Source organism: Parasteatoda tepidariorum, chromosome 5 (assembly GCF_982258835.1).
Source record: "Parasteatoda tepidariorum strain Cologne lab strain chromosome 5, Ptep-v5.0, whole genome shotgun sequence".
NCBI classification, from domain to species: Eukaryota; Metazoa; Arthropoda; class Arachnida; order Araneae; family Theridiidae; genus Parasteatoda; species Parasteatoda tepidariorum.
This window is the reverse complement of record NC_141759.1, coordinates 37,328,224-37,342,347: the sequence shown is the minus strand read 5'-3', so window position 1 is coordinate 37,342,347 and position 14,124 is coordinate 37,328,224. Positions and strand designations below refer to the sequence as shown.

The following is a 14,124-nucleotide window of genomic DNA, read 5'->3' as shown; positions in this document are numbered from 1 at the left end:
ATGGAATTGAAAAGTACCTTATTTTTTTGAGTAATCTTTAAAAAAGTACAGAATGTGATTCGAAAGTTGATTAATGATATTTAAAAATTTAAGAAATTTAAATAAGACTTTTTTCATTAATTGCCATTTACAATTTACTACAAAGTTTAAAATTTGCTTGCTCATGTTCAAGATAAAGCAACTAATTTAAATGCTCATTGAGCGACTTTTAGTGATTTTTTTCCAAGTTTTAAAACAATAAATTTGAATTTCTCTAAAAATGTTGTTTAATTTTATTGAATATTTTCAAATTTGTAGTAAAAAAATGAAGTATGACGAAAAAAAATTCTTTTATTTATCAAAATATCCTAAATTCCATCATTATTTCAGCTAAATTTAGGACATTTATGCAATCATCTCGCATGAAAACCCAAAAAATTTGATGCAAGTTCCTAGCTTTTTGCTTGATTTTTTGCTATAGCATACTGAAATTTTTTTAAAATTATTTTTGATCCTTTAATCCCCTGAAAGCTCAAAATTGAAAAAAATCGCCCGAACTAAATTACTTAAAAGTTTGAAAATAATAACTTAGTTATTCATTTTGTTTTTTTTTAATTTCCCTGGAAAGATATAGGAGAAAATTGGAATTTCGCTTCTACTTTAAGTTTAAGCATTAGTGACGGTTTGTTTCGTAAGCCTTTTTTACGAGGAATTGGATGAGGCTGAAGTGATGTCGGTCAGGCTTATAATAAGAAAGTTTTACAAATATTTTTTGCACAGATAGCTCATATTGATACTAACAGAATTTAAGCGGATCCATTGTTGATGAAAAAAATCTCTCGATTTAGGTTGTTACTGGTAACCTTTCCTAACTCTTATTTTTAGCCCTTTTTTTGTTAAAAGGCCAAACTTGAATTACAGTAAAGCATACTTCGGAATTTTACCAAGCAACTTTAGTAAATACTAAGTTTTATATGTGAAACAGATACATTCTAATCTAGATAGGTGAAGTATTATTCATAATACATTAATCCAAACCGAATATAAAGATTCTAGAATCAAGTTCACAGAGTTTACAGTTCAAAAGTAAAAGGATTCCTGTAACAACTGATATGGTTAGGTAATTAAATGCGCAGGTATTTTGGTCTGGATGAGATAGAAATTGAGAACCATTTTGAAAAATGTGCTTAATACATGCTGGAAATATATCTACTGAAATCTTTAATTTTCCAGCATTCTATTGTATTTAGATACATTAAGATTTGATTCATGCAAATTATAATGCTACTTTTGAATAATATGTTATCAAAACTAACTCATGGAAGTTTCATATCTATACATTGTTACAAACTTCTTGCTTGGAGACACATTAGTTTTATGGATTTTATTTTAACGTGAACTCTAAAATGTGGCAGGAAACCAAAGAAAACGATTAAAATAATGGACAAAAAAGCATTAATATCTGATCTTGGTTAATAAAATGAATATTTTTCCTTCGTTTAAATTGAAAATTGTTAAACATATAATTTAGCTCTGAGCTGCTGTTGTACTTGCTAAATTAATGAGAAAGAAATGTAAATTTAGAACAATTTTTAGTGATTTTTTTCTTTTAATCAATCGTTTCTGCCTTTTAATATGTAAACTGCTGTTTGTAGAAAATGCAACACCATGAAGGAATCATCAGAATCAAATGAAATTCGCAGCAAATGTCAATTATAGGATATTATGCAAATTAATAAAGTTTCAGAGCCATCGCGCGTGCGTGGCGCGCGCAGCGCCCTCTGAATTGATGCTGAAAGCGTATAAATAAAGTGCTGTAGCGGGACGTTGAAAATAGTCTATGATTATTTGTTAGTGGCAAACGTTTAGTGAGACCTGAGTATGCCTCCACGACGGAAGAATAAGAAATTCAAGCAACTTACGGAGTTTGAACGAGGGAGGATAATCGGCCTTCGAGAAGGAGGATTTTCCTATCGCGCAATAGCAGCTCGTGTGCAGCGGAACAGTTCCACAGTGATGCGAGTTTGGAAGCAGTGGACCGACGAGCACCGAACAACTCGAAAAACAGGCACTGGACGACAGAAGGTGACGTCAGAGCGTGATGATCGACACCTGCTCCGCATGGCGGTGAATGATCGCACAGCTTCCTCCAGGCAGCTGGCAGCACATTGGTCTACTGCTACAGGTGTACAATTGTCGGCTTCGTCAATTCGTCGTCGTCTGCTGCGCCGTGGATTGCGTGCAAGGGTGCCATTATACAGGATTCCCCTCACGGCGGATCATCGACGGCTGCGTCGGCAGTGGGCTCTTGAGCACAGAGACTGGCGAGCTGATTGGCACCAAGTTGTCTTTTCAGATGAATCACGCTTCAATTTGTGGACCCATGATGGCCGTGTTCGTGTTAGACGTTATGCCGGTCAACGCTGCCTTCCTGAGTGTATTATTGAACGACATAGTGGTCGAACACCCGGAGTTATGGTCTGGGGTGCGATTTCGTATCATGGACGATCCAATTTGATACGAATTGAGGGTAATCTCAATAGCAACAGATACGTCCGTGAAGTGCTACAGCCTGAAGTCGTTCCTTTCCTTCAAGGCATCCCTGGAGCTATCTTTCAGCAGGATAATGCACGCCCACATGTTGCGCGGACTGTTAGAGACTTCTGTTCAGCACAACGCATGCAACTTCTTCCTTGGCCTGCTTATTCGCCGGATATGTCGCCTATTGAGCACGTGTGGGATATGGTTGGTCGGCGTCTCACTCGTGATCCGCGTCCTGCAGTTTCCAAAGACGAACTTTGGTTGCGCATACAAGCGATATGGAATTCTCTTCCTCAAGCAGATATTCAACATCTGTTTGACTCCATGCCACGTCGTATAGCAGCACTTATTGCAGCGCGTGGTGGCTGCACCAAATACTGATTTCGGACGCTTAATTTGTTTCTTTTGTTTTGAAAATTTCATCATTTATTTGTATCAGTACAAGTCGTTTCTGCATTAAATTTCATTTGATTCTGATGATTCTTTCATGGTGTTGCATTTTCTACAAACAGCAGTTTACTTTCTTTAAATTTTATTTCGTCTTAAACTTTTAGGTAGGAAATCTTTAGGGACGACAACATTAATGAAAAACATAAGTAATATCAAGCAAATTGGACACTTTTGTAGTAAGTTTAAAATAAAGAATTTAAAAGTACGTTAACAATTACGTAATGACCTGTTTTGACATGAGAGAACTTGACTTTTAAAAGTGACTCCGACAAATATTCTTATTTGAGTTTAGGGGGTTCTAAATTTCATATTTGAAAAGAATCCAGATAAAGTTATATAGTGAGATTTTATGTATAATCCAAACAATTTTTTTATTTTATTGTATTTTTTAGCTACAACCCATGAATGCAAAGACACTGATTGCACTGGAAAAAATACGGATTGTGTAGCGAATGGCAACACTTTTACTTGTGAGTGTAAAAAAGATTTTAAACCAGTAGACGAAGATAAGAAAGGGAAACCGGAAGCGGATTGCGTTGGTAAGCATAAAACAAATTTACACGACCTATTTCTTTCCAGATTAAAGAAAACGATATCCATTTGTAATAAAAATCAAATGTAGGAATAAGGATAATTGGAATTGATTAAACGTATGAAAATTAAAAAAAAAGCAGATGAAAATACGTTTTCTAATGGAAAATATTTTATTTATTTTTGTTGCGCACTTTCCCTTTCAAAATAGTATATATAAATTTTAAAAAAAATCAGAATTTTATAACAAGTGATAATTGTTTGCAATTATCTTCCGTATGAAAAAATTGACGGGAGAAATACATTAAAGGTCGCTGCTACTAAATAATTGTGGTGTCACTTTTAATAAATCTTTTTTAATCTCAGAAATGATGGAATTGAAAAGTACCTTATTTTTTTGAGTAATCTTTAAAAAAGTACAGAATGTGATTCGAAAGTTGATTAATGATATTTAAAGTTTTAAGAAATTTAAATAAGACTTTTTTCATTAATTGCCATTTACAATTTACTACAAAGTTTAAAATTTGCTTGCTCATGTTCAAGATAAAGCAACTAATTTAAATGCTCATTGAGCGACTTTTAGTGATTTTTTTTCCAAGTTTTAAAACAATAATTTTGAATTTCTCTAAAAATGTTGTTTAATTTTATTGAATATTTTCAAACTTGTAGTAAAAAAATGAAGTATGACGAAAAAAAATTCTTTTATTTATCAACATATCCTAAATTCCATCATTACTTCAGCTAAATTTAGGACATTTATGCAATCATCTCGCATGAAAACCCAAAAAATTTGATGCAAGTTCCTAGCTTTTTGCTTGATTTTTTGCTATAGCATACTGAAATTTTTTTAAAATTATTTTTGATCCTTTAATCCCCTGAAAGCTCAAAATTGAAAAAAATCGCCCGAACTAAATTACTTAAAAGTTAGAAAATAATAATTTAGTTATTCATTTTGTTTTTTTTTTTTTTAAATTTCCCTGGAAAGATATAGGAGAAAATAGGAATTTCGCTTCTACTTAAAGTTTAAGCATTAGTGACGGTTTGTTTCGTAAGCATTTTTTACGAGGAATTGGATGAGGCTGAAGTGATGTCGGTCAGGCTTATAATAAGAAAGTTTTACAAATATTTTTTGCACAGATAGCTCATATTGATACTAACAGAATTTAAGCGGATCCATTGTTGATGAAAAAAATCTCTCGATTTAGGTTCTTACTGGTACCCTTTCCTAACTCTTATTTTTAGCCCTATTTTTGATAAAAAGCCAAACTTGAATTACAGTAAAGCGTACTTCGGAATTTTACCAAGCAACTTTAGTAAATACTAAGTTTTATCGGTGAAACAGATACATTCTAATCTAGATAGGTGAAGTATTATTCATAATGCATTAATCCAAACCGAATATAAAGATTCTAGAATCAAGTTCACAGAGTTTACAGTTCAAAAGTAAAAGGATTCCTGTAACAACTGATATGATTAGGTAATAAACAGCGCAGGTATTTTGGTCTGGATGAGATAGAAATTGAGAATCATTTTGAAAAATGTGCCTAATACATGCTGGAAATATATCTACTGAAATCTTTAATTTTCCAGCATTCTATTGTATTTAGATACATTAAGATTTGATTCATGCACGTTATAATGCTACTTTTGAATAATATGTTATCAAAACTAACTCATGGAAGTTTCATATCTATACATTGTTACAAACTTCTTGCTTGGAGACGCATTAGTTTTATGGATTTTATTTTAACGTGAACTCTAAAATGTGGCAGGAAACCAAAGAAAACGATTAAAATAATGGACAAAAAAGTATTAATATCTGATCTTGGTTAATAAAATGAATATTTTTCCTTCGTTTAAATTGAAAATTGTTAAACATATAATGTAGCTCTGAGCTGCTGTTGAACTTGCTAAATTAATGAGAAAGAAATGTAAATTTAGAACAGTTTTTAGTGATTTTTTTCTTTTAATCAATCGTTTCTGCCCTTTAATGTGTACTTTCTTTAAATTTTATTTCGTCTTAAACTTTTAGGTAGGAAATCTTTAGGGACGACAACATTAATGAAAAACGTAAGTTATATTGAGCAAATTGGACACTTTTGTAGTAAGTTTAAAATAAAGAATTTGAAAGTACTTTAACAATTATGTAAGGACCTGTTTTGGAGTGAGAGAACGTGACTTTTAAAAGTGACTCCGACAAAAATTCTTATTTGAGTTTAAGGGGTTCTAAATTTCATATTAAAAACTTTGAAAAGAATCCAGATAAAGTTATATAGTGAGATTTTATGTATAATCCAAACAATTTTTTTATTTTATTGTATTTTTTAGCTACAACCCATGAATGCAAAGACACTGATTGCACTGGAAAAAATACGGAATGTGTAGCGAATGGCAACACTTTTACTTGTGAGTGTAAAAAAAATTTTAAACCAGTAGACGAAGATAAGAAAGGGAAACCGGAAGCGGATTGCGTTGGTAAGCATAAAAGAAATTTACACGACCTATTTCTTTCCAGATTAAAGAAAACGATATCCATTTGTAATAAAAATCAAATGTAGGAATAAGGATAATTGGAATTGATTAAACGTATGAAAATTTAAAAAAAAAGCAAATGAAAATACGTTTTCTAATGGAAAATATTTTATTTATTTTTGTTGCGCACTTTCCCTTTCAAAATAGTATATATAAATTTTAAAAAAAATCAGAATTTTATAACAAATGATAATTGTTTGCAATTATCTTCCGTATGAAAAAATTGACGGGAGAAATACATTAAAGGTCGCTGCTACTAAATAATTGTGGTGTCACTTTTAATAAATCTTTTTTAATCTCAGAAATGATGGAATTGAAAAGTACCTTATTTTTTTGAGTAATCTTTAAAAAAGTACAGAATGTGATTCGAAAGTTGATTAATGATATTTAAAGTTTTAAGAAATTTAAATAAGACTTTTTTCATTAATTGCCATTTACAATTTACTACAAAGTTTAAAATTTGCTTGCTCATGTTCAAGATAAAGCAACTAATTTAAATGCTCATTGAGCGACTTTTAGTGATTTTTTTTCCAAGTTTTAAAACAATAATTTTGAATTTCTCTAAAAATGTTGTTTAATTTTATTGAATATTTTCAAACTTGTAGTAAAAAAATGAAGTATGACGAAAAAAAATTCTTTTATTTATCAACATATCCTAAATTCCATCATTACTTCAGCTAAATTTAGGACATTTATGCAATCATCTCGCATGAAAACCCAAAAAATTTGATGCAAGTTCCTAGCTTTTTGCTTGATTTTTTGCTATAGCATACTGAAATTTTTTTAAAATTATTTTTGATCCTTTAATCCCCTGAAAGCTCAAAATTGAAAAAAATCTCCCGAACTAAATTACTTAAAAGTTAGAAAATAATAATTTAGTTATTCATTTTGTTTTTTTTTTTAAATTTCCCTGGAAAGATATAGGAGAAAATAGGAATTTCGCTTCTACTTAAAGTTTAAGCATTAGTGACGGTTTGTTTCGTAAGCATTTTTTACGAGGAATTGGATGAGGCTGAAGTGATGTCGGTCAGGCTTATAATAAGAAAGTTTTACAAATATTTTTTGCACAGATAGCTCATATTGATACTAACAGAATTTAAGCGGATCCATTGTTGATGAAAAAAATCTCTCGATTTAGGTTCTTACTGGTAACCTTTCCTAACTCTTATTTTTAGCCCTATTTTTGATAAAAAGCCAAACTTGAATTACAGTAAAGCGTACTTCGGAATTTTACCAAGCAACTTTAGTAAATACTAAGTTTTATCGGTGAAACAGATACATTCTAATCTAGATAGGTGAAGTATTATTCATAATGCATTAATCCAAACCGAATATAAAGATTCTAGAATCAAGTTCACAGAGTTTACAGTTCAAAAGTAAAAGGATTCCTGTAACAACTGATATGATTAGGTAATAAACAGCGCAGGTATTTTGGTCTGGATGAGATAGAAATTGAGAATCATTTTGAAAAATGTGCCTAATACATGCTGGAAATATATCTACTGAAATCTTTAATTTTCCAGCATTCTATTGTATTTAGATACATTAAGATTTGATTCATGCACGTTATAATGCTACTTTTGAATAATATGTTATCAAAACTAACTCATGGAAGTTTCATATCTATACATTGTTACAAACTTCTTGCTTGGAGACGCATTAGTTTTATGGATTTTATTTTAACGTGAACTCTAAAATGTGGCAGGAAACCAAAGAAAACGATTAAAATAATGGACAAAAAAGCATTAATATCTGATCTTGGTTAATAAAATGAATATTTTTCCTTCGTTTAAATTGAAAATTGTTAAACATATAATGTAGCTCTGAGCTGCTGTTGAACTTGCTAAATTAATGAGAAAGAAATGTAAATTTAGAACAGTTTTTAGTGATTTTTTTCTTTTAATCAATCGTTTCTGCCCTTTAATATGTACTTTCTTAGCTTTAAATTTTATTTCGTCTTAAACTTTTAGGTAGGAAATCTTTAGGGACGACAACATTAATGAAAAACGTAAGTTATATTGAGCAAATTGGACACTTTTGTAGTAAGTTTAAAATAAAGAATTTGAAAGTACTTTAACAATTATGTAAGGACCTGTTTTGGAGTGAGAGAACGTGACTTTTAAAAGTGACTCCGACAAAAATTCTTATTTGAGTTTAAGGGGTTCTAAATTTCATATTAAAAACTTTGAAAAGAATCCAGATAAAGTTATATAGTGAGATTTTATGTATAATCCAAACAATTTTTTTATTTTATTGTATTTTTTAGCTACAACCCATGAATGCAAAGACACTGATTGCACTGGAAAAAATACGGAATGTGTAGCGAATGGCAACACTTTTACTTGTGAGTGTAAAAAAGATTTTAAACCAGTAGACGAAGATAAGAAAGGGAAACCGGAAGCGGATTGCGTTGGTAAGCATAAAACAAATTTACACGACCTATTTCTTTCCAGATTAAAGAAAACGATATCCATTTGTAATAAAAATCAAATGTAGGAATAAGGATAATTGGAATTGATTAAACGTGTGAAAAATTAAAAAAAAAGCAAATGAAAATACGTTTTCTAATGGAAAATATTTTATTTATTTTTGTTGCGCACTTTCCCTTTCAAAATAGTATATATAAATTTTAAAAAAAATCAGAATTTTATAACAAATGATAATTGTTTGCAATTATCTTCCGTATGAAAAAATTGACGGGAGAAATACATTAAAGGTCGCTGCTACTAAATAATTGTGGTGTCACTTTTAATAAATCTTTTTTAATCTCAGAAATGATGGAATTGAAAAGTACCTTATTTTTTTGAGTAATCTTTAAAAAAGTACAGAATGTGATTCGAAAGTTGATTAATGATATTTAAAGTTTTAAGAAATTTAAATAAGACTTTTTTCATTAATTGCCATTTAAAATTTACTACAAAGTTTAAAATTTGCTTGCTCATGTTCAAGATAAAGCAACTAATTTAAATGCTCATTGAGCGACTTTTAGTGATTTTTTTTCCAAGTTTTAAAACAATAATTTTGAATTTCTCTAAAAATGTTGTTTAATTTTATTGAATATTTTCAAACTTGTAGTAAAAAAATGAAGTATGACGAAAAAAAATTCTTTTTTTTATCAACATATCCTAAATTCAATCATTACTTCAGCTAAATTTAGGACATTTACGCAGTCATCTTGCATGAAAACCCAGAAAATTTGATGCAAGTTCCTAGCATTTTGCTTGATTTTTTGTTATAGCATACTGAAATTTTTTTAAAATTATTTTTGATCCTTTAATCCCCTGAAAGCTCAAAAGTGAAAAAAAATCGCCCGAACTAAATTACTTTAAAGTTAGAAAATAATAATTTAGTTATTCATTTTTTTTTTTTTTTTTTTGAATTTCCCTGGAAAGATATAGGAGAAAATAGGAATTTCGCTTCTACTTAAAGTTTAAGCATTAGTGACGGTTTGTTTCGTAAGCATTTTTTACGAGGAATTGGATGAGACTGTGAAGTGATGTCGGTCAGGCTTACAATAAGAAAGTTTTACAAATATTTTTAGCACAGATAGCTCTTATTGATACTAACAGAATTTAAGCGGATCCATTGTTGATGAAAAAAATCTCTCGATTTAGGTTCTTACTGGTAACCTTTCCTAACTCTTACTTTTAGCCCTATTTTTGTTAGAAGGCCAAACTTGAATTACAGTAAAGCATACTTCGGAATTTTACCAAGCAACTTTAGTAAATACTAAGTTTTATCGGTGAAACAGATACATTCTAATCTAGATAGGTGAAGTATTATTCATAATGCATTAATCCAAACCGAATATAAAGATTCTAGAATCAAGTTCACAGTGTTTACAGTTCAAAAGTAAAAGGATTGCTGTAACAACTGTTATGATTAGGTAATTAAATGCGCAGGTATTTTGGTCTGGGTGAGATAGAAATTGAGAATCATTTTGAAAAATGTGCCTAATACATGCTGGAAATGTATCTACTGAAATCTTTAATTTTCCAGCATTCTATTGTATTTAGATACATTAAGATTTGATTCATGCACGTTATAATGCTACTTTTGAATAATATGTTATCAAAACTAACTCATGGAAGTTTCATATCTCTACATTGTTACAAACTTCTTGCTTGGAGACACATTAGTTTTATGGATTTTATTTTAACATGAACTCTAAAATGTGGCAGGAAACCAAAGAAAACGATTAAAATAATGGACAAAAAAGCATTAATATCTGATCTTGGTTAATAAAATGAATATTTTTCCTTCGTTTAAATTGAAAATTGTTAAACATATAATGTAGCTCTGAGCTGCTGTTGAACTTGCTAAATTAATGAGAAAGAAATGTAAATTTAGAACAGTTTTTAGTGATTTTTTTCTTTTAATCAATCGTTTCTGCCCTTTAATATGTACTTTCTTAGCTTTAAATTTTATTTCGTCTTACACTTTTAGGTAGGAAATCTTTAGGGACGACAACATTAATGAAAAACGTAAGTTATATTGAGCAAATTGGACACTTTTGTAGTAAGTTTAAAATAAAGAATTTGAAAGTACTTTAACAATTATGTAAGGACCTGTTTTGGAGTGAGAGAACTTGACTTTGAAAAGTGACTCCGACAAAAATTCTTATTTGAGTTTAGGGGGTTCTAAATTTCATATTAAAAACTTTGAAAAGAAACCAGATAAAGTTATATAGTGAGATTTTATGTATAATCCAAACAATTTTTTTATTTTATTGTATTTTTTAGCTACAACCCATGAATGCAAAGACACTGATTGCACTGGAAAAAATACGGAATGTGTAGCGAATGGCAACACTTTCACTTGTGAGTGTAAAAAAGATTTTAAACCAGTAGACGAAGATAAGAAAGGGAAACCGGAAGCGGATTGCGTTGGTAAGCATAAAACAAATTTACACGACCTATTTCTTTCCAGATTAAAGAAAACGATATCCATTTGTAATAAAAATCAAATGTAGGAATAAGGATAATTGGAATTGATTAAACGTATGAAAATTTAAAAAAAAAGCAAATGAAAATACGTTTTCTAATGGAAAATATTTTATTTATTTTTGTTACGCACTTTCCCTTTCAAAATAGTATATATAAATTTTAAAAAAAATCAGAATTTTATAACAAATGATAATTGTTTGCAATTATCTTCCGTATGAAAAAATTGACGGGAGAAATACATTAAAGGTCGCTGCTACTAAATAATTGTGGTGTCACTTTTAATAAATCTTTTTTAATCTCAGAAATGATGGAATTGAAAAGTACCTTATTTTTTTGAGTAATCTTTAAAAAAGTACAGAATGTGATTCGAAAGTTGATTAATGATATTTAAAAATTTAAGAAATTTAAATAAGACTTTTTTCATTAATTGCCATTTACAATTTACTACAAAGTTTAAAATTTGCTTGCTCATGTTCAAGATAAAGCAACTAATTTAAATGCTCATTGAGCGACTTTTAGTGATTTTTTTTCCAAGTTTTAAAACAATAATTTTGAATTTCTCTAAAAATGTTGTTTAATTTTATTGAATATTTTCAAACTTGTAGTAAAAAAATGAAGTATGACGAAAAAAAATTCTTTTATTTATCAACATATCCTAAATTCCATCATTACTTCAGCTAAATTTAGGACATTTATGCAATCATCTCGCATGAAAACCCAAAAAATTTGATGCAAGTTCCTAGCTTTTTGCTTGATTTTTTGCTATAGCATACTGAAATTTTTTTAAAATTATTTTTGATCCTTTAATCCCCTGAAAGCTCAAAATTGAAAAAAATCGCCCGAACTAAATCACTTAAAAGTTAGAAAATAATAATTTAGTCATTCATTTTGTTTTTTTTTAAATTTCCCTGGAAAGATATAGGAGAAAATAGGAATTTCGCTTCTACTTAAAGTTTAAGCATTAGTGACGGTTTGTTTCGTAAGCCTTTTTTACGAGGAATTGGATGAGGCTGAAGTGATGTCGGTCTGGCTTATAATAAGAAAGTTTTACAAATATTTTTTGCACAGATAGCTCATATTGATACTAACAGAAATTAAGCGGATCCATTGTTGATGAAAAAAATCTCTCGATTTAGGTTCTTACTGGTAACCTTTCCTAACTCTTATTTTTAGCCCTATTTTTGATAAAAAGCCAAACTTGAATTACAGTAAAGCATACTTCGGAATTTTACCAAGCAACTTTAGTAAATACTAAGTTTTATCGGTGAAACAGATACATTCTAATCTAGATAGGTGAAGTATTATTCATAATGCATTAATCCAAACCGAATATAAAGATTCTAGAATCAAGTTCACAGAGTTTACAGTTCAAAAGTAAAAGGATTCCTGTAACAACTGATATGATTAGGTAATAAACTGCGCAGGTATTTTGGTCTGGATGAGATAGAAATTGAGAATCATTTTGAAAAATGTGCCTAATACATGCTGGAAATATATCTACTGAAATCTTTAATTTTCCAGCATTCTATTGTATTTAGATACATTAAGATTTGATTCATGCACGTTATAATGCTACTTTTGAATAATATGTTATCAAAACTAACTCATGGAAGTTTCATATCTATACATTGTTACAAACTTCTTGCTTGGAGACGCATTAGTTTTATGGATTTTATTTTAACGTGAACTCTAAAATGTGGCAGGAAACCAAAGAAAACGATTAAAATAATGGACAAAAAAGTATTAATATCTGATCTTGGTTAATAAAATGAATATTTTTCCTTCGTTTAAATTGAAAATTGTTAAACATATAATGTAGCTCTGAGCTGCTGTTGAACTTGCTAAATTAATGAGAAAGAAATGTAAATTTAGAACAGTTTTTAGTGATTTTTTTCTTTTAATCAATCGTTTCTGCCCTTTAATGTGTACTTTCTTTAAATTTTATTTCGTCTTAAACTTTTAGGTAGGAAATCTTTAGGGACGACAACATTAATGAAAAACGTAAGTTATATTGAGCAAATTGGACACTTTTGTAGTAAGTTTAAAATAAAGAATTTGAAAGTACTTTAACAATTATGTAAGGACCTGTTTTGGAGTGAGAGAACGTGACTTTTAAAAGTGACTCCGACAAAAATTCTTATTTGAGTTTAAGGGGTTCTAAATTTCATATTAAAAACTTTGAAAAGAATCCAGATAAAGTTATATAGTGAGATTTTATGTATAATCCAAACAATTTTTTTATTTTATTGTATTTTTTAGCTACAACCCATGAATGCAAAGACACTGATTGCACTGGAAAAAATACGGAATGTGTAGCGAATGGCAACACTTTTACTTGTGAGTGTAAAAAAGATTTTAAACCAGTAGACGAAGATAAGAAAGGGAAACCGGAAGCGGATTGCGTTGGTAAGCATAAAACAAATTTACACGACCTATTTCTTTCCAGATTAAAGAAAACGATATCCATTTGTAATAAAAATCAAATGTAGGAATAAGGATAATTGGAATTGATTAAACGTGTGAAAATTTAAAAAAAAAGCAAATGAAAATACGTTTTCTAATGGAAAATATTTTATTTATTTTTGTTGCGCACTTTCCCTTTCAAAATAGTATATATAAATTTTAAAAAAAATCAGAATTTTATAACAAATGATAATTGTTTGCAATTATCTTCCGTATGAAAAAATTGACGGGAGAAATACATTAAAGGTCGCTGCTACTAAATAATTGTGGTGTCACTTTTAATAAATCTTTTTTAATCTCAGAAATGATGGAATTGAAAAGTACCTTATTTTTTTGAGTAATCTTTAAAAAAGTACAGAATGTGATTCGAAAGTTGATTAATGATATTTAAAGTTTTAAGAAATTTAAATAAGACTTTTTTCATTAATTGCCATTTAAAATTTACTACAAAGTTTAAAATTTGCTTGCTCATGTTCAAGATAAAGCAACTAATTTAAATGCTCATTGAGCGACTTTTAGTGATTTTTTTTCCAAGTTTTAAAACAATAATTTTGAATTTCTCTAAAAATGTTGTTTAATTTTATTGAATATTTTCAAACTTGTAGTAAAAAAATGAAGTATGACGAAAAAAAATTCTTTTTTTTATCAACATATCCTAAATTCAATCATTACTTCAGCTAAA

At 29.3% G+C, this 14,124-nt stretch overlaps 1 protein-coding gene across 3 annotated transcripts in view; it reads left to right on the top strand.

The window, feature by feature from the left end:
* LOC107446532 (uncharacterized) overlaps nucleotides 1-14,124 on the top strand; it is a 149,303-nt gene that overhangs the window by 36,997 nt on the left and 98,182 nt on the right. For all 3 annotated transcript variants that reach the window (XM_087163687.1, XM_087163686.1, XM_087163685.1), the window contains exons 5-9: nucleotides 3,363-3,509; nucleotides 5,830-5,976; nucleotides 8,300-8,446; nucleotides 10,776-10,922; nucleotides 13,239-13,385. In XM_087163687.1, coding sequence (XP_087019813.1) covers nucleotides 3,363-3,509; nucleotides 5,830-5,976; nucleotides 8,300-8,446; nucleotides 10,776-10,922; nucleotides 13,239-13,385 — 735 coding nt within the window. The remainder of the gene's footprint in view (nucleotides 1-3,362; nucleotides 3,510-5,829; nucleotides 5,977-8,299; nucleotides 8,447-10,775; nucleotides 10,923-13,238; nucleotides 13,386-14,124) is intronic.